We start from the raw sequence: 21,692 nt of genomic DNA, 5'->3' as shown, positions 1-21,692 counted from the left end.
CTGGAGATCTACCACCCTGGTGAGTTCAGATCTAGCACACCTGGCTCTAATAATAGTCAGATGACCCCTTAAAGCCTTCACTACCTTCATCAGGTCAGCTAGATTTGGGTTGGAGCTAAATTGTACAGGGTGGTAGATCACCAGGACCAGGACTAGGGACCCCTGTTTTGACTCATCTAGCCTAGTGGTCACCAGCCCTGATGCTGGAGAACTACCTTCATGCCAAGTCTAGTTCCAATCACAGTCTTCTACACCTGGCCCAGCTAATTAACTTCTTCAAAGCTTGGCTGAACCAGGCGCATTAGTGCTAGGGAAGGGAGGGATTGGCAAGTTAGGAAAGTAGATCTCCAGGAGAAGGGTTGGTGACCGCTGTTCTAGCCCAGTTTAAACCTATTTTACCTAACATGTTCATACCTTCAGAAACTTTGGCAATGTCTCCTTTAACTCCATATAATCTGCCCTCAGAGTAGTTGGGCCTCGGGCCTGTCCATGTTAACCATAGTCAGATGTATCAGCATGTGGAATTGGAGCTTTCACTGTCCTACTGAATCACACGGCTGCCTGTATTGTTGCATGCAGTGTGATAGTTTCTGAGTGAGCCTGTGCAGAACAGAGTTCAGATAACTTATCTTTAGCCATAATAATGAACAATAAAGCAAGTTAGCAGCTAAAGTGTCAAGCCTATTGCTAGACAGTATTCTTGTGCAAATTGGTATCTATGAAATTTGTAACTTTGTAAGATCATGTTCTTAATCTGTCAAATGCAGTGATAGCATTGAGAAAGTACATTATTATTAAAAGGAAAAAAGAGTTGAGATTAATAGGCAGACATAGCAGCTTCTTTGCCTCTGAATTAAAGAAACCCATGGCGTTACTATGCTTTTGCCACAGCTGTGACAGGCCTGCAGTTCTTTTTAACCAAGCCTAAAAGACTTCTGTGCTGTCCTCAGACTTGACTATAGAAAGCTGAAGGAAACGGCAGCGAATCGTCAAGGCTGGCAAAAGAAATGAAGTCATTGTTCTCATCTGACATTAAAGAGGAGACAGCATCGCCTCCAGTCAGAAAGTAGTTGAACAAAGTTCTTCACAGTCCCCTTCCACTCACTAATAATTCTCTTCCATCCTCAGCTTCTCGCTCTGATGTTTCTCTCCTCTTGGAACTACGGTACATAAACATGCACCTCTGTTGTGAACAAAGACTTTCTTGCAAGTATCCAAGGGACCATGCTTTTTTTTTCCAATCGCAGAGGTATATAAATAATGAACGTCTGTAGGCCTCCGATGTTCCACCTTCAATCGCTCGCTTTCTGCAAACGTCTTCCATTCGTTAACATCTTTCTTTTTCTGCACGCTGAATTATTTACGTTTTGTTCTTTATTTGTTCCACTGCAGAGATAGAACTGCCACTGTGGATGGTCCAATCATTTATTCACTCACTAAAATAGAAAAATCTGTGCAGTTCACTAGGTAGCGAGTGGCCAGTGACACCAGGCAATGACCTCTCGAGATAATGTTGGTGACCGTACAAACTAACATCAAGTAACTAAAACAAAGCCTCAGAGTTTTAGCAAGCAAAGCACATTAACCAACTACAAAGGCATCATGCATAAATAGACAAAAATTAGACTGTTAATGTCCCTAAAATGAAAAATCAAACTTAGTTCAGCTCAGTGTGAAGGGGAACTCCTTAAACCTAAAAAAAAACAAACAAAAAAAAAAAACTTGTGTAGTTCAGTGGTTGAGACGTCAGCGGAGTGTTTTGTTGTGAAATGGTTCATCGTAGAAACAGTTGACTCTGTATTTCTGTTGCCTTCCATCACCCTCATGTACCTCTTTGCTATGAATGGCTTTTAACAATGGGTTTTAGGCCAAAGCTTTATCACAAAACTATCATATAACAATATCTCTGGCATCAGGCAGCATCTCTCTAACTATTTCAGCTAATAATTTTATGAGCTAACTTGACGCTACTAAACTGCAGACGTCTGATTCTTGTCATCCCCACTGTGAACAATTGCGACTGGGTACGCTTCTCTTGAATGGAGCATTTCATCTTAAGCCATCAAACTCTGAATTTTATTACACCCTAATGGTTTAATTATATAAAAAATTGACACATCAATAGAATTAAATCGATTCAGTAATAGAATTCCAAATTTAACTATTACATTTGTTTGTAATTTGTAATTAATTAATTTGTCTCTAGCTACATGCAGAACAACTAATTAGTAATAAATAGTAGTTCTACACATAGTGATTTACTATCTGTGGAATGAAAGTAGGTGACTTGATAAAGCTAGAGGGTCTGAATGCTGAAGATTTAGCATTTAAAGCTGTCACTTCACACACTCAACTTTGATAGCGTGACAGTGAGTGTCTGCTGCTAACTGGCTGGCAAATGACCTAATAACTATCAAAAGGCTGACAGCATATTGCATAGTTCAGTATTTACAAAACAAATCTAAGTGCTATTGATCAGTTATATATAAGTGTCAGTGCTGTTAACAACACAGTCAACTTCTTAATTAATTTTTGTCAGTTGGTTTGATTTGCAGTAGAGTTGTCAACAATACCAATGCTTTAATAGTCAATACCAATGCCAGTGAAATGTGGCCATTCAAATGCAAATGCAAATCCAGTAAACTCAAGTCCAGAGCTCACTGACCAGACACTCTGAAACAGTTGCCAACATAGTGATGTTGGCAGTTATCTTTACAATGTGTGTGAGTCAGCAACATCCCGTCAACAGGATGGTCAGCATTCTCAGACTAAAGCCAATTCTCCAGAACTCTGTGTGATATATGTCATTTCTAAAGAATTCAATAGCATTGTTTGCAGATTGGATTTACTCTGCCAGAAATTCTGAGTATTTCCATAGGCTCAACCCTTTGTTGATGCTACACAGTGGTTCAAATCCACCACTTAACACTCAGTTAAGAGAACACTTTGCAGTGTGTGTTGAAATCTTGGACTGGGCCTTGCCAGACACGTACGCAGGTAGACCCCAGGTAGGGCTGAAGTACCCTCTTGGTGGTTGTGTTTGAATTGTACAATACAATATTTGTATTTTAGATCACATCCGCCATTCTTCAAGATCTAACAGTGAGGCAAAGCTGAGCCTCGCCCCAGGAATCGTGTATTGGCTTGGCTTGTGCAAGATTCATTGCTTGACCACTTGCGGGGATTTCTCCAGTGACTCTGACCTGCCACGCATCAGCACAGTGCTGGTAATCCCACCGATAAAACACTGAATCTCTTTAAGAAAGTGTCACATTCCATAATGTGGTTATGTTGAACCACAACCAAGCATAATGTTGGCAATAAGGGGTGTTATCAACTCTGCGCTATTGTAAAAACAGATATACAGTACTTTGTGGACCTTTTAAATAGAGTTATAACTGAATGCTACATGGTGATGAAAGACCATCTTGAATATTGCAATGGCTTTGCATGCTGGCGACTAAGGTTCATATCCTTGCAGGTTCATATTCCTGCCTCTGGAAAAACTCTTAATGCTATGCTTGGTTTCATCTGAAACATTACTTCATTGGCCCTTTTTCACCAAAGTTGCATGCAATCAAATCTGATCGTAACATAGCGCAGAATTTCACCAACAGTTTTGTTGAACATCAGTTTCATCTTTGGTGTATTTATACAAACAAATTCATGTCTCGTTGGACTGTGTGTAAATTTGAGCATAATAGTTTAGCAGCCTAAAAATAAAAATAGAAAATAACGTTAAATGTTTTTTGCACGTGGCGATCTAGTACAATCCAGTGGATGCACTTATTTTACATGCATTTTGGTGTAAACAAATGCTGCAAGCATACATATTACACTGTGGTTTTGTATTATACTACTGAACAAAGAATAAAACTACAAAACGCAGTTAGTGTAGAAACATCTCATACACTGCAGTAATACAGTTATTTTAGCAAAATAATCACGCTACACAATCAGATTATTCTACTGTTTAAAAAAAATTGAGACACCTTTTTTTCACACAGATGTTTTTTTTACATTTTATTCTTTCCAGTAACACTAAAGTTTGGTCAGTAGGGGGAGCAGTGCACTCACAGCCATTGGCTCATGAGCCCCTGAATGCTGTTGTTCTATTGGCTCTTTACTAAAACACATGCTTGTTTAGGGTGTGCTTCATGTTAATGGTAAGTAAATGAGGTGCTGGTAGGTTGGCACTTGATTTCACGCACTAATTCATCATTTGCTCATGTGCTCAAATCTCTGCTCATTTGCACGTCGTATATGTATTAGATGCAGAATACTTTGCTTGAGAATTGCAATATAATGCAAATTAGGTTTGACTTAATTAATATTCATAGTGCTCATTTTCCTCTTGCCTCCCAAAATGTCTCTGGATTGGTCTCCTGATCACCATGTTGTTTTTTTTGGTGTGCGTGTTCAGTTCTTAACTTGTAGTCAGTTAGGCTTCATTATTGTACTGAGTTGCTTGGGACCACCACTACTGAAAAAAACAGAGTTCTTACATTTTATCAGTGTTTGTATCTACATGACGCTGAAGTGCACACATTTACAGTGTGTTGTGGGATGTACGCGCTTGGTAAGGGCACACGTTTGTTCCCTAGAGTTTAAGGAGCACTGTGGAGTGCCAATAGGGAATGAATATTCCAGTGAAGAGAGAACATTTCCTTATTGGGACACCACTAAAATTATCCTTAGAGATGTCCTTAGTGACTTTCGTACATACTGTGGTACCAAAGGGGTCAATTTGGGACAGCCTATATTGTCTGTTTACTATAACTTGCAGGGCACTGTGGGTCGTTTATTGTGAACTATACAGGGCTTCAATAGAATTTGAACACTCCAGAATCAGTGGCATTACACAGTGCACTATTGTTCTGAAGGGGCACGATTCGGAACACAGTTGGCTTTTTCGTTGAGTGTGGGTTTTCCACTCGCTCGTCGAGTGTGTGTCTGTGTGTGTGTGTGTGTGTGTGTGTGTTCATTTGTGTGTGTTGCGGTCGGGGAGAATTTCCTCAGATGCCAGACTCTTTAAAGCTGAATCAGCCCTGTAGCTGCTGTAGCTTCTGTGATTCGTGCCTTGAGCTGATTCGCCGCCGGCTCTGTGCTGTTGCTTAATTCGGCCTGCTCCATTTCCAAGTCCCTTTCTACTTCAGAGAGAAGCAGATGAAGTTGTGAAGTCTGTTTTTAAAACCTCATGGTGGAGTGTGGCAGAAGACGGCAGAAAGAGTAATTGCTGTATCTCTAATGCTTGTTCAGGAGCATCAGAGGAGGATGGTTTAATGGACATAGCTGAAAGCAGTAACCTTAGATAACTCGCTGTTTCTGTCTTTCACTGCCTTTCACACACATTCTCCCTCTGTTCTGCTCTCCCTCTAATCCTCCTGAGAATGTTTTAGATTTCCCAGTTTAACACGCTCCATATGTTTGTGTCTTTTTTGTGCAGATGAAGCTGTGGAACAAGTACAAGGTGACCAGTATTCCCTCGTTGGTGTTTATTGATGCAGCCACAGGGAAGGTGGTGTGCCGAAACGGTTTGCTTGTGGTGAGAGACGATCCTAAAGGTGAGTGCCAGCCAAACACTGCTAACTTGTAAGTGTTGAGGGTAACGAGGTACAAAGTAACACGTTACAGTAATCTGACTTTTTTCATGTAGCCAAGTTATAAAGCACATTACAGTTTAAAGTCTTGTAATCGCATCACAGTTACTGACTTAATAAGAGCTGCATCAGTCGTATGTCTTTAAGAGAGCAAAACAAATTACACGCAATGCATTTATATCATAAATTATCTTTGTGTATGTTATCTGTGCCTTTGTCAGCTGACTGTACGACTGAATGTTTGTATGAGCAGCACAGGCCATACTCAGCTTTCATTCAACTACAGCTCTGTAATGCTCACGTTTTGTTGCGCAAGATTTTATCTCGGCTGTTTTTGAACTGTTCAAAACAGCATCAGCCACTCATGATGTCAATTTAGCATAGCTGGCCGTGTCTTGTTAAAAGGCAGGAAGACTGACGTCTTTTAAGTGATGTTTTTGTAAATTTCTGAAAAGGACTATTGGGTTTTGTAGTGTAGTAATTAGTAGTAAAAAGTAATGTAATTAGTAGTAATGTAGTGAGATTACTTTTTCTAGGAAGTTATAAGTCATGTAATCCCATTACATTTTGAAAGAAGTCATTTGTAACCTGTGGACTATCCCACCACCAGAGTTTTAACTGTGTAACCACTGTAACTCAACTTATTCAGGCTTGTTTTTAGAGGAATAGTTGATAAAAATGTATCATCATTAACCCCTCACCCCAAATGTAAGATGTGTGGTATCAGAATTTTGCTTTAACTAGCTACACGGCGAATTTAGCTGATAATAATGGAAGCTGATATGCTTCAGATTAGCATTGTGCAAACTGCAGCCTTTAGTAATCACCTCAGTTTCCTCCATCTGTGGAGGTAAATAACAAAGATGGGCATTTCAGTCAAGTTTTATGTTCACATTTGAATGGAAAGTAGTTCCACAAAGAAATCAAAGCTACAGGTTACTGCACACTGGATGCTTCAGGCAGGCAACATGCAGCCCACCCGCCATCCCCCCAGATAAAATGCAGAGTGTCTCATTATTACTGTGCTGTATTAACCCCTGACTCTGACCACAAATTCATAGTAGTTTTGTAGTTTACACAGAGAAACATTTCAGTCTGAAGACTAACGTTGAAAGTACTAGCCTTGCCACATCATCGCTTTTCACCTAGAACCTTAGTTTGAAAACAGCGTTGGTTTGTCAAGAGTTAGTTAGATGGGAAGTTTTATTCCATTAAATTTATGAGTACAGTGTAAAATGAACTTGAGCTTGTTGTTTTTCCAATGTGCTATAGCTGAGTTCAGTTTCTTCTGTGTGATGCTTCTTGTTTAGTGTGTGGTAGCCTTTAGCTGCCTGCTGTCTTAAAAACTCTGACCAAAACATAAGGCACAGGCACGACACTCCTCTCTGGTGGAGTATATAATTCTAATTTACTATTCAGTTTTTGAGCTATCATGACTTCGAAAATTCAACAGATGTGACTAATCCCTAGTAAGTAATCTGAATGACGTGCTGTTATCTTTTAAAATGGACGTAAGTACCTCTCATAGCTAAAACCTGTAAAAGCATCCATCTTGACTTCTTTTTCATATTTTGGCCTTTTTCTTATGTCATACAGTGTCCGAAACCACACCGTATTAGCTAACGACACAATGTGAGACAAGGGTGTGAAGATTTATGCACACAGTTAGCGTGATGCTGACGGGCAGGTGTAAATTTCCATTACTTAGCCTCATAGCTCCAGTGAAGAACTAAAGAAGCAAACTTTGAGTGACAAATATGTCTTGGCTGATGAATTACAGTTGGGCTAAGGGGAAATTTTTTGCCAAGCTATTCCTTTGACTGTCTAACTGTAATCAGATTCATTCCTCATAAAGGAATGTTTATCATTTCTGTCACAGAAAGCCCAAAAGCCCCTGAACTTTCAGTTTGAGAGCAGACTGATGCTCCTCACTAATAGAAAGGGGATGTCATCTACAGTCAGCATTTCAGTATTTTGGCATTCTACTCTTAAATGGCACCTAGCCCCCTTTCCTCAGTACAGAGGAAGCCTCATTTGTCATGAGCTGGATGAAGAGGCACGGTAGTGTGTGTGAAAGCTCCTCAGTGAAGGGAATGGCTTTCCCACCAGCAGAATGACAGATTCCTCCCCGGCCTAATGAACCCCGGCTCTGCCAGTAGCCATGCTGAATTATCCCCATGACTCATTAAGCACACTTCCATTCGGAGGTGGTGGGGTAGAGAGATGAGGAGCTCTTTCTCATTCCAGCAGCTCCTTCTTTCACTAGACAGCTCTGTGCGTGTGTTTTTTAGAGCTACTTTATATACTCAAAAAGTAGTATTAAAATTAGATTGCTCTATATTACAGTTGTAATTAGGGATGCACCCTGTGTGTGTGTGTGTGTGTGTATGTATGTATGTATGTATTATATGTATATGTGTGTGTGTGTGTGTGTGTGTGTGTGTATATATATATAGAGAGAGAGAGATCTTTTTGAAAGATTTGAATTTACCATTGCTTTAATTTTTAAATGAAAAAAAAAAAAGAAAAACCTTTATTTAAAAAAATACTGTCCCTCATGTTCATGTCACTACCGAAACACAAAGTCCATAGGTTGGGCCTTTTTTTAGCCACACCCCTGCATTTTAGAGCCGGAAGTGAGACTGCACCCCCTCATGGCCACATGGTGAGCCCTTAGATCCCAGCTAAAGATCCCCTTAGAGTCAGCTAAAAGTCCAAAATATGTTTTCAACTCTGACTGATCAAATTGGTAGAACGATTCATCTCATTATTCTTTGGGATTATGTTTACATTAGGGCCATAGATTTCACTGTGAGACATAGTGGCCAAGTGGCTTCACTGTGTACAGAATGACATCAGCTATCTGGCCCTGTAATGTGTGTGTGTATCTGTGGTGCAGAGACAGAAGTGAGGTAGAGGGTGGGCTCTGAATGTGAGTGTGTCTGAGTGGTGGCAGCGTGAGCAGCTTAATGCTGGAGAGTTTCTGCAGTTTCTTTAACCGCAGCGGGAGCTGCTCAGTAGGACACAGCCTCCGGGCCTCACGAAGCTCTCCTCAGAAAGCCACTCCTTTATAAATGTGCCTTCAGAGGTTGTAGCCAGCTCTGTTTATGGTTAGCTGTTTCACGTTCCTTCCCGGAGCATCTTCTCTGTGGGACACTGACAGTGGAGAGACAGAGAGAGAGAGAGAGTGTCTTTATGAGAAATGCAAAGTGGTATTGTTCAGCTGGTATTACGAGCACGTTTCACATCTGCTGCTGTTTGCATTTGTTGCTGCTCTTTTCCATTTCCAAGTGCAAATTGAATGCAGAGACCAGCGCATGCAGTTCATTCTGATTAGAAATATATGGATGACAAAATCAGACCACATACTCGTGTTCATTATAGCGCTCTGTGCCAGAGACGGTGAAGTAACGCTCACGCTCGCTCTCTCTCTCTCTCTCTCTCTCTCTCTCTCTCTCTCTCTCTCTCTCTCTCTCTCTCTCCTCTCTCTACCCTCTCTCTAATTCTCTCTATCTGCTTTTTTCTCTCTCTGTCTATCTCTGCCTCTTTTTCTTTCTTTCTTTCCTTCTGTCTGTCTTTCTTCTCTCTCCCTGGGTCCTTTCTTTTTTTCTCTTTTACTGCTTTTCTGATCTTTCTCTCTTTTTAAATTTCTTTCTTTTACTTCTTTCTCTCACTCTTGCTCTGTTTTTCTTTTTTTGTTTTTTGATTTCTCTCTCTCTCTCTCTCTCTCTCTCAGGTTTAGAGTTCCCCTGGGGTCCAAAGCCGTTTGCAGAGGTCGTGGCCGGACCCCTGCTCCGGAACAACAGGCAGACGACAGACAGCAGCACCCTGGAGGGCTCCTATGTGGGGGTGTACTTTTCTGCGCACTGGGTAAGCGTGTATGTTTTAGAAGACCCTTCTGAGAGCGCAACGTCTCTTCATGTTGACTGCAGGTCAAACAACTAGAAGTTCAGTAGAGGGGAAATGTCTGAGCGCCCTGTTACTCAAACAGTGTCACTCTATATGAAGACTCCATTGGAATCACTGTTCAAACTATAGGGTCTGTTAAAGGAATATTTTGTACAGATTTGTACAGTTTCCCTCTTGTCTCAAAGGTAGAAGATCAGCCAAGATGTCTGAAGTTTAATTTTCACTGGAGCTGCAAGGCTAATGGAAGTTTATACCCCACCAGTTAGCATGAAGCAAACTGCATGCCTACATCACACACTCACCTTCAACCACGTTGCGTCTCCAATAGACTTGCTAATGTTTTCTGATACTGTTGATTTTTCTGTTGATTTTTTTCTAGTGTTGAATTTTTGAAGTGATAAAGGAGTGAAAACAACCTCTGCAGTTATTTTAAAAAATTCTGCAAATGTTGATGCACAATAACTTGAAATGTTAGCTGTTAGCAATTCCAGAGCGTAATAAATTCTCTGACTCGTCAAACTTTGTGCTAACACTCCTATAATCAGCTGGATAAGAATTCGAAAATTGAAGCTTATTGATGCCTACTAAACAGAGTAAGGCTAAAAAATGTTATTGAAGCTTCCAAGTTGTGGTTTCCACTGTTCAAAACGGTCTAGACGGTCCGAGGCATTTTGAAAACAAAAATGTAAAAATTGAACTTTGTGGCCACTATCACCAAAATATGTTTGGAGAAAAAGGAGCAGCATGAAAAGAACACCTTGCTAACTGTTAGGCATGGAGTGGATCTGTTATGTTTTGAGGTTGTGTAGCAGCCAGTTTCACAGAAAGCAATACACAAGTAGATGGAACAATAGGTTCCACTAAATATCTGGAAATTCTGAAAGCAAATGTGACAGTCAAGAAACTTAAGCTGAAAAGAGGCTGGCTTCTTTAACAGGACAAAGATCCAAAACATACCCAAATCAAAATCCACCATGAACTACTACAAATTGCTACGGAATGACTGTCACAGTCCCCTGACCTGAACATAATTTAAAATCCTGGGGGTCGATCTTAAAGACTGTGCATGCAAGATGGCCAGGAATTTTGCTGTAAGGAAGAGGTGAAAATTCCTAAAACAAGAGCGAAAAGTGTTTGCAAACTGTGACGTCTGCCAAACTGCGCATTTCACAATTACTATTTGCTCGAGAGGTTGTGTTTATTTCCTTTTACTTTAAAAATCAACAAAATATGTAATTTGGCCAGGAGTGCCCAAACATGCAACTGTTTATGCAACTGTTTATGTAACTGTGGATGGGGTTAAAAGAAAAATAGCAAGTTAGGCTGTGATACAGCTCTGTTGGTTAGTTGAGTTGGGTTGCGCAGAGCTACCCCACATTTGCAAGAACAGTTCTATATGACAGTGTTTTTAAGTGAAGTTCAGATGCCTCTCCAGTGAGCTGTAACAAAAAGGGAACAAACTACCAAAATGGGTATACAGCCTTGTGGGCAGGACGGTGCAACAATGCTTTTGGCATCATACATTTACCTGGTAAAAAACAGTAGTAGCAGCTATCTATAAAGCCTCACATGCTTGTGCTGATAACAGTATGTCCATACATCAGAAACCACATAAGCAAGTCTTTATGAAATTACTTAACAACTCAACACAGTTTGAGTTGTTGATAATTCAGGCATACAGTTTGCACGGTGCAAATTGGTGGACTATTATCTTCCATAAATTGTTAGCTAAAATAACCCTCGTATCTTTAGTGCACAACTTTAGACACCAAACATGTCTTGGCTGATGGTGCGTTTTACCCAAATTATTGTCTTCTTTAATTTCTCCCTTTGTCCAGTGTGTGAGTTGAGCATATGAGCTACTGAATCATGCATGCTGCCTCTAGACTTAAAGCCCCACCAGCCCTTATTAATGTGTCATTACATCTCTCAGTGGAGCTCATGTATAACAGATCCTCTATTAAACTTACATAATAAACACTGAAGTGTCGGTGTCAGTTTTCCCGCAATACCCTTTTCCTTCCTCCCCCCCTCCATGAAAAGGACCTTAGATAACCTCAGGCAGGCGAACAGGGAGCTTGTCTTCTTTTATCTTTGTTTGTTTGTGTGTGTGTGGAGGGGAAGGCAGATTTTCACTTAACCCTTACGCGTCTGTAGGGCACAGTGCATTACTTTTACATTCAGTTTACCTTCTATATCAACAGGTCCAGTATTGCATTTCTGACTTTTTTTCCTATTTAATGACAACAGTTATGCAAAAGTGTAAAAGATTTTCTTTTTCAAAACAAGACTGCACACATAACAATAACTTGACGAGTCCATGAAATTGGACTGTCCATGCTCCACGTTCTTTTGTAACGACTTGCTAAATTGGACAAGCATTCGCAAAAACATCTGGTCGATTTTTACGCTCAGCAGCTCCATCAGAAACTTCCTCGGTGTGGTGTCTGCTGTTTTAACATGACTAAACTTCGTGGCCTACACTACAGGGTGCTGTAGGATGGCTGAAGTTACTGACAGCATCCATCTGTTGTAGTTGTGTCGACATTACTGCAAAAACAGAAAGCCAGAGTTCTTGCCACAACCTGCTTAAATAAAGCAAACAACTCTGTAACAGGGATAGAGAGACAAATAGAGGAAGCTTGGTGCACAACTTATTTCTATTTTCTGAGTTTAACTTATTGGAAAAAACATACAACATGAAATATAAAATGTGCTATAACTTTTTTGCACAGGCCATATTTTAATTTTAATGTTTCCCCAAAATGAAACACATAGAAAATCAACAGTAATTGTGTATTAAAATGTGCAGAAGTATGTTCTCTGTAGAGGATATGTTGACTTATTTACACTTCAAAATCAATAAAACATGAAATTTGACCAGGGTGTCTAAAATTTTGCTTAGTGAGAGACTTTAAAGGATTAAAAGAAGAGGGAGTGACATGGAGGACAGGAACTCAAGAATCAGGCTCAGGCCCTCTGGAGGAGAGGAGTGTATTGTAGTGAGTGTAGAGTGTAGAGAGAGTTGGTTTGTCTGTGCACTCAGCTCTGTAAAGCTCTCAGAGCAAAAGGAAGTCATATTTCTCCTCAGGCTTTTTTGTGGTTGCACTGGAGGAAGAGGCGCAGTAAATATAGAGAACGCTTTGGGCATCTCAGGGCAAGGCTGATCTCACTGGCCTACTGTTTGTGCTGATGTAATGATTTTGTGTGTGTGCGTGTGTCTCTGTGTGTGTATGTGTGTGTGTGTGTGTGTGTGCGTGCGTGTATGGTCACACAGTGTCCTCCATGCCGCAGTCTGACTCGAGTGCTGGTGGAGTCCTACCGCAAAGTGAAGGAATCAGGACACAAGTTTGAGATTGTATTTGTGAGTGCAGACAGGTAAGACACACACTCACACATTCACACTCCTGTGATGCATAACACACCCACACACACCAATGCACATTACACGTACCACACACACAAAAAGAACCACCCGAACATAGTAGTTCAAAATAAGCAGTCTGCACAGGCATGAAATTGAAGCCCGATCAGGCCCTAGTGTTACCACTAATTGTGAAACCCAAACCTGATCTAAACCTGGTCCGAACTTGGTTCTGAACCTGAACCGAACCTGATCCGAACCTGATCTGAACTCTATCTGAATCTGATCCAAACTTGATTCAAACTCTGTCAGAACCTGATCTGAACTTGATCTGATCCTGATCATTACTCGATCCAATGTCTTTCTGAACTTGATCTGAACCTGATCCGAACTCGATCCAAGCTCTGTCTGAACTTGATCTGAACCTGATTCGAACTTGATCCAAACTCTGTCCGAACCTGATCCAAACCTGACCTAAATGTGAGCTTGCTTGCTTGCGTGCACTAACAGAGTCGCAGATATGGTTTTACTAAACAAAGCACAGCTCTGTGAAAAATGCCATGTTGGGATAAACTGGTATTTCGCACATCTGTAATACACTGGCAGTATCTTTCACAGTATGTTTTTGTGGATTTTTCAGTGGTAGCTGGCAGAGAACAGCGCTCTGATGTGCTGTTGAACTTCATCTCCAGTTGCGTTGAAGGACAGTTTCACCCACTCTTTAAACTCTGGAGCTGTTCTGAACACAGCCATAGATTATAACTATTACTAGTGAAAGATCAAATGCATGAGGGCTTGAAATTCATATGATGTTTCTTTTAATAAAAAATACCTCATTAAGAAGCAAAACTGAGCTAATGTACATGAAACGTACAAATTTGGTCTGAACAACAATATTTTTGTCTGCCCAGTCAGGCGCGGCTTGAGGAGCAGACCTTTACCCAACATGCACTGCTGTCAAAAGTTTGGGGACTTGCTTTCTGAAATTTTCTACATAATGTTTGATTTTCATACTTTTAAAAATAAAATGAGAAAAATTATGAGCGATGGTTTTAGTTAGTGGAAAACAGCTATTAGCCAATGTTTTGGGTATATTTTGCGACTCTTCTCTTACTGTTCATCAAAGTGAGCAGGTTTTGCTAAAGGCTTTGACAGAAATATTTCCAAACTATTGCTAAAAGCTCATATTGAAACTCTTTTGGCACAAAGATGGTTTAAACAGGTGATAGGTTTGAGTGCTGGTGAGCGCTGACATCAAAACAAGGGGGAAAATATTTGACATTATTCTCAAGCAAGCTTCAGTGTTTGTTATTGAAAATGAACATAGTAAATTTGTTAATTTATACTAAAATGTTGACAGGCAATATATATGATGTCTCAGTACACACACACACACTCTTGTTTCTCTGGTTTGTGGAGTGCAGGTCAGAAGATTCCTTCACGCAGTATTTCAGTGAAATGCCTTGGCTGGCCGTGCCGTACACAGATGAAGCCCGGAGATCCCGCCTCAACAGACTCTACGGCATACAAGGTACACAAAGTCGGTCCTCCAGCCCCAAACGACTACACCCTGAACCCTGTGACCGAGAGTGCATCAGGTTAAATAACAGGGTGTGGATGGTTTGGTGTAGTGAAGTGTCACATTTACTGTAATCACAGAGAGAGAGAGAGAGAGAGAGAGAGAGGATAGAGAGAGAGAGAGAGAAGCTGTTGAGCCTGAGGAATGTGGGCAGCTGATCAAATTTGCAGTTCAGCTACTGTAGAGCAAAGCTTCCTCTGTACTTCTCTCCCTCCCTGATAGAACAGTGCGGTATACACTATATACAAGTATTGCAATTGTGCTGCTACACATTACAAAACACCCACAGAAACACTGGAACTGGCTGGTCAAGATGGTCACAGTACACAGTAGAAAGAAATTGTGATGGATTACTTAACTTATCTGCATATTGATATTAGTATTGAGAAGACAAATGTTGTAATATTGTTAAAAAGAATGTAAATTATATATGGTTTTCCTTTGTAAGCTGAAATCTGCTTGTGTGCATGTTCATTGTAAGATTCTTGCCCTGCCTCGGGGAAACTTGAGCCACAGCACAAATGGACAGTTGTTATCAGTGTCTGCATCAACGTGCTATTCTGCTTGTTCCCTCAGCTGTGATGCCTGCTGGTGCTGTTGTTACATGTTGGCAGATGATTCTTTTGACCTGACAGAGGCGGGGAAATTCAGTTTAAGCAATGACATATCTAAGTCTAAACTTAGAGAAATGCATTTTAAACAGAGCAGCTTTAAGTGTATCATTGTTTAGATTTGGTGCTGTTGTGCCTTAAATTGACAGATATCCACCTCTTACAATTGTGGTACTTGGGGATGTACGAAGATATCGGAATCATATTGGTATCAGCAGATAATTGTTAAAAAAATTTATTATTCTTGCAAGATTCAGCTCTAGTGTTTATGGTAGTTGTAGTCCTTCAGGTAGAGAGCCTCACAATGTACAAAAATGTGTTTAGTGTGAGAGTTTAGTGTCATGTGTAAAGCCTCAAGTGGATTCATGCACCCATGCTATACCTTTTACTATTTTGGTCCTTTATCCCTTTTAGAATTAACTGTCTGAGCTTACCTTTAAGATATAAACTATTTCACTTGCTGTTTGGAAATCTGGAGAAAAAGCATCACATGTGTGCTAATAGCACCCCCAGTTATGGGAATCTGAATTATTGCAGAGAGAATACATTATATATTTGACAAAATTAACATTTAAAATTTAAATCTTTAAAAAAAATTAATGCATTTATTTTCACAGTTAAAATGACACGACTCAATGATTCACTCAGTTTATTAGCTACCTAAGCTTAGCTTACATTAGCTGAATTAGCTAGTGAACAAGTACTCACTGTAGCAACAGTAAGCAGCACTATTCTAAAATGACAAAATAAAAAGAGAACAGTAAAAGAAGACAGTGGCATAACAAGTACATTTACCTGCTTAGCCAGTCAGCCAATCACTTTCTCAGGTTGGAAGCAGAGCTGTAAAAGGTGTTGATTTAAAAAAAAACAAAACAAAAAAGCTTTGGAATTAAAAAATGACTATAGTTTAATGCTTAGACTTAAACTAGTCTGTATACTTAGATAAACTCGATAGAGTTAAATTATAGTGATTTAAATTGTGTTCAAGAAAGCACTGGCAGAAAATGTACCTAATTACTGTTACACAAATCTCTGTAGTAGCTTTCTACTTCATATAGAATATTTTTATACATTCAGCCTTTGGAAAGAGGTCCATGCGAGATCATAACCGAAGAACTAGCCTGCTTCTCACTGTCTGCCTGTCATCCTGTTCTCTTTTCTCTGTTTCTCACTCCAAATCTCCCTTTCTCTCTTTATCTCTCCTTTCTGTCTCTGATTGCTGGCTGTGGGCTTGTTTTGGCTGGAATGAGTGGAATTCACGCTGGCTAGAGGAGCAGCCACTGACCGTGTCCACCCAACTCAAAACTCACTCACTCTGACAGAGTCTGATAAGGCAGCTAATGCTGCAGCCAGAGGCCGAGCTCTAACCAGCCAGACACATCTGCACGCACATGTGCATTCAGATACAGCTGTGGAGCTCAGCCTGGCCACGACTTGAGTACACCTGAAAGCTGCACTCTGTGCACTCACACAAACCCACACTATTCCAAAATAACTCCTCAGGGAAAAAGATATAAAAGGGCTTTAAAAGTGTGGCAGAGGAAAAAAAGGCTTATGGGTTCCAGCTGTAAAAGCTGATGTAGGCTGTGTGTTTGGAGATGTTCTAGTTATCAGTCTTATATTTCAGTGAGTGAGACTGTAAATAATACTGTTGTTTTATGTTAAGGTTTATATTTATGATGCTAAACGAGGAAAGCATTTCACTTGTCTTTCACTTGTAGTGTCATACTGGTGTAAATGACAGTAAATCTATCTGTCTGTGCAGAAATGCAGTACATTTTGACAATTTAACAATATAGCCTATAACTTCTGGTTTGGAAGAATGATCGTTCTGTATTATCTCGTGTGCGTGTGTCTGCTCTACAGGCATCCCCACACTGATCCTGCTGGACACGGAGGGTCACATGATCACGCGGCAGGGCCGAGTGGAGGTGCTGAATGACCCAGAGTGTCGGCTGTTTCCATGGCACCCAAGGCCCGTCCTGGAGCTCAGCGAGTCCAACGCAGTGCAGCTCCATGAGGGACCCTGCCTCGTACTGTTTGTAGGTGAGCACTCAGTGTGTGCATTTGCATGTATGTGTTATTTGTTTTTTTTCATGATGAAAAATTATTTTTATTATTACACATAGGTACTTTCAGTACTGTGCAAAAGTCTGAGATAATTCCATTTAATGATTTCAGGCAAGCATTTACGAAGTAAAAGTTTATTTTAAATTTGTAAGGGGATTAATTAATTAAACACAAGATGATTCACTGCACAAGGAAGTTCAAAAACTTATTAAAACATACAGAGAAAATGGGACTCCTTAGAGTCCTGGCAGACAGCCAAAACTGTCACTATCAGATCAACAGTACATACAGCTTTCATCATTGAGAGAGAGGAGAAAATCAAGCTCCACTCTTACTTCAGATCTGAAAAATCCACAGCTGTTTCTGTCCATCCTTCCACTGTAAGAAGACAGCACAACACTGTGTCAAGAAGCCCTTACTGATAAAAGGAAACAAAAAGAAAAGAAGCCAAATTTGTAAAATTTGCAAATAAAACAAAGATCTCAACATAATTGAATGTGTTTGTGATTACTTGGGTCATGAAAACCAGAACATGCAACCAACTTCTAAGACTGAACTTTGGAGGAGGGGAAAAACATCCCTACAGATTTATTTGCAAAACTGAAAGCAGGGCTCCCAAAAATGATGGAAGCTGTAGTAATATATATATGTGTGTGTGTGTGTGTGTGTGTGCACGCCCCCATGTCCTGACGAGGTATAAAAACAAACCTGAGTGTGTGTAAGAGGGAGGTTGTCATCACACTCCTGTGAGGCAGAGTGAAGTAAGAGTAAGATGAGATCTTTGTTTTAGCTCATGCTCCTGTGAGATTACATCGGACGGGCATTCTGAGGCCATCTGCTCTTCTCTCTTCTGTTTTCTTCCTCCTTCATCCAGTCTTATCCATCCATCCCAGCCATCTATCATGTCACCCTCATTCAGTTCTTTCTCTGCTCCTCCTCATTTATCTGCTGGAGGACATGATGGCTCATTTCACCCTTGGTCTTTCACATCTCTGACCCTCTCCCCTCTTCTGCCTTTTTCTGCACTCTTCCCTTCTCCTTTCTTCCTTTCCGTTTTTCCTCTCCTCTCACGCAGTCTTTGCTCTCTCTCTCTCTTTTTCAGACGCAGAGGAGGAGGGTGAGTTGGAGCCGGCCAAGGAGCTGATCCAGCCAATCGCAGAGAAGATCATGGCCAAGTACAAGGCCAAGGACGAGGAAACCCCGCTGCTGTTTTTTGTGGCTGGAGAGGTGTGTGTGTGTGTGTGTGTGTGTGTGTGTGTGTTAGTCTGGCTGTGTGCCTGTGTGTTTCACTGACAGGTTTGATTGCCACTATTTTGGCCCAATCAGAGGAGGGCACTTTTTCTGCATGAATAGCCATTTAACTGTCAACTATTATTTGACTCATTGACTAATCTAAGTATTATGCCTTCTTCACTTCCTCTAAATTTTGCCACCATCATCATAGCAACTATATTTTTTATTGTGCAGCAAAACAACGGAAATCGTATAGCCTTCTATGCTCCCCTTTAATGTATTAAAATTAGAGCTGTTGCTATTAATTATTAAAGGAATGTTCTGCAAAAAAAAAATACAGAGTTTTCGACTTACCCCATGTGTAGCCAATCAGCCAATACATGTTTGGAATCCAAATTTTGCATCTTTAGTTTAAACTGGAGCTATGAGGCAAAGTTGCTAACAAACACTAGAAGTCAAAAAACCACATTCACATCTTGAGTAAGATTGTGCAGACTTATTGATGTAGTTTAGGGCAAAGTTTGACTTACTGTGAACTGTAAAATGAAAAAAACTCACCTTAAAAGCTTTACTTGTCTAAAACTATTCAGCTACATGGACCTCAGCTACACTGCCCTCAGTCTAACTGTCCTCTGAACTACAGCGACAGGTCTGTGTGATTTTAATGAAGACCCAGAGGTGGACTGAGAGATGGGTATACAACATTAGCATGACTGTTCTAGTGCTTGCTAGCTACATTAACCTTGTAGTTCCAGCGCAAAAAGCTAAAGAAGCAAAGTTTGGCCACCAAACATGTCTCAGCCAGTCAGCTGTGTCTGGGCTAAGTGGAAAATTGTGAGAATTGTTTTGATTTTTTCTTTGCCATTGAACCATTACAACCATTAACAATCTTAGGTCTCATTTGCTAATAAATAAAGTGAGACCTATTGGTGGACTCCCCCTACAGATGATCTACAGATGTTCAAATTGTTAACAAACTATCTGTTGAAACTCAGTTGATTCTGGTGGGGTTAGGGTTAGGATTTGAGGGTTGGGTTTAGATTTTGGGTTGAGGTTAAGGTTAGTTTTAGGATTATAGCCAGGTTTAGAGTTAAAGAAAATTAGGGTCAACTTAGTAGATATTTAGTTGAATGTAACTTAAAGTAAATGTAGTATCTAAAGTGGACTATCCAAATAAAGTGCTACCTAAACTTACGATAAGTTATCCAATTATTATGAATAATTAGTTTTACAGTTTAAAAAGAGCCAGACAAGAGAAATGGATTTAACTGAACAATAACAAACCATGCAGAGCCTTCCAAAGATTCCAGAATACTTAATGTGTGTGTGTGTGTGTGTATATATATATATATATATATATATATATATATATATATATATAAACATCAGGCTTTGTTTTGTACTGTAAGAAAGACCAGAGAATCTAAAATAGGCAAATCACCATCTAATCATTGCTGGTTCATTGAGAAGGTAAATTTTAATCCATGAAATTCAAGTTTGAGTAAAGATGAACATGATCTGTCAAAACAACCATGTACATTTTATGAGCATTGTGTAGCCCTTTTTTAAAGAACGTCACCTTTTTTTCCATAATCATCGTCCTCAACTCTTCTTGACTAATCGCCACAGCCATACTGTTTTTGTGCAGGTGCGATGCGCCATCTGTTCCTGTAACTTGTAATATAATCTGTTAGGAGGCTTGTCTACACTTACCACCATAAACATCAAGAGACTCAGAGCCTGCATTGGAAAACACATGGAGAGCAGATTTCAGCTCATGCTGTTGCTCTCCCTCTCCTGAAGAACTGCCGAGTCTCTCTCAATCTCCTCTCTCCCTCCCCAATCATCACTCTCTCTGAGAGAGAGGAAGCCCCATGTTTTCTTATCTCTCGTTTTCTCTCCCTGAACACACCACAGCTCAGAGTCAGCAGCAGGAGCTGAAATGGCCTGATTAGCTGCCCCTCTACTGCTCTGTTTCTTCTCTCTGCTCTCCTATGGGTCGATGCACATTTTTTAAGCTCATTACAATTTTGATTCCAAAGTCAAGATTTGACTTGATTTTCGAGAACGAAATAACCCCTAAAAATCACAGGTTCTAGAATTTATAACTTCAGAAAAGAAGCCCAGTCACTTGAACAAAAACATCGGTGTATATTGTGGGGGGAACAGGTCCCATCCACCTTTTGAAATAACGCAAGATCATTGTTGTGGAGTAGTAGGGTAGTTGTTGACAGTAGTACATAGACTGTATTTCCAAGATTCTGGCACTCCTCCTCATTAGTGAATTCAGCCACTTTAAAGCCCTTGTCTACTCATTTTCATTAATTTATTCGATTATGTATAGTTTTTGTGATGTTTTGCTATGAACTGGCAGTAAAAGAATGCTGTTGGCCTTTTCTGTTGAGTAATTTTGAAAATGACTTTTTCTGCTGTTTCTTTCATTTGAATTGAGTTGAGTGGGACTGAATTTGGCTTAGGTGACATCATCTGGAAATGAGATCCACCGCAGTACCAATCACAGTTAGTAATACATATACATCAGCTCGCTCTTTTCCTTCACATAAAGTGACTGCTCTCCCACTGCCAGCTCCTTGGTTATTTAGGCTTTTCTGCATTTGTTAATGGTGCTTGTTATGAAGGTTTATCACATCATTGTTTATATTGTAGCTAGACACTTTTTCTACTTGCGTTAGCTGCATGTTGCTGGATCCTACTATAAGCGAATAACTTCATTTATGAGAGCGCAATAGCACCACCTTAACTGTAGGAAAAAAATGCTAATAGGCTACTCCCCCACTGGGGTGAGTTGGGGTGGCTTTTGTGATCCAGACCTATTTATCCAACATCAGTACCTGACCTCGCTAATGCTCATGTCGCTGAATGCAGTCAGATCCTCACAGCAATGTTGCAACATGTAGTGTAAAGCATTCTCAGAAGAGTTGGGACTGTTACTGTTGCAAAGTGGTAACTAGCTACCTGTTAATACCCTTGATTACAGAAGAAAAACTGGATGAGCAGGTGTCTACAAGCTTAAGCCCCTCTCCCTCCCCACCACTTTTCCCTGATGGGATGCAACCAGATGCACTTACTGCTGACAGTGGTTTCCAATTTTGCACCAGTGAATGGGGAACAATATTATTAACTAATATAACATTATCATTTGCATCCTGCTCCCACCAACCTGCCTGTCATCAAGCAAACTTGCTCAGACCTGTTTGAAGTTACAATATAGGGGTGCAAAAACTTCTGCATACGACTGTGTCATGGTTTAGAAGAGATGCCATGAGAATATGAATGAATTTATTTCAGTTTACACTTAGTTACTC

At 40.3% G+C, this 21,692-nt stretch overlaps 1 protein-coding gene across 1 annotated transcript in view; it reads left to right on the top strand.

Moving 5' to 3' along the window:
- The window catches only part of nxn (nucleoredoxin), a 102,350-nt gene that overhangs the window by 71,109 nt on the left and 9,549 nt on the right, over positions 1-21,692 (top strand). Inside the window, exons 2-7 of the mRNA XM_036559510.1 lie at positions 5,447-5,564; positions 9,337-9,470; positions 12,787-12,887; positions 14,298-14,404; positions 16,930-17,109; positions 18,236-18,360. Coding sequence (XP_036415403.1) covers positions 5,447-5,564; positions 9,337-9,470; positions 12,787-12,887; positions 14,298-14,404; positions 16,930-17,109; positions 18,236-18,360 — 765 coding nt within the window. The remainder of the gene's footprint in view (positions 1-5,446; positions 5,565-9,336; positions 9,471-12,786; positions 12,888-14,297; positions 14,405-16,929; positions 17,110-18,235; positions 18,361-21,692) is intronic.

This window comes from Colossoma macropomum, unplaced genomic scaffold (assembly GCF_904425465.1).
Source record: "Colossoma macropomum unplaced genomic scaffold, Colossoma_macropomum, whole genome shotgun sequence".
Classification (NCBI taxonomy): Eukaryota; Metazoa; Chordata; class Actinopteri; order Characiformes; family Serrasalmidae; genus Colossoma; species Colossoma macropomum.
The sequence above is the reverse complement of the archived record's forward strand: the minus strand, read 5'-3'. Positions and strand labels throughout refer to the sequence as shown.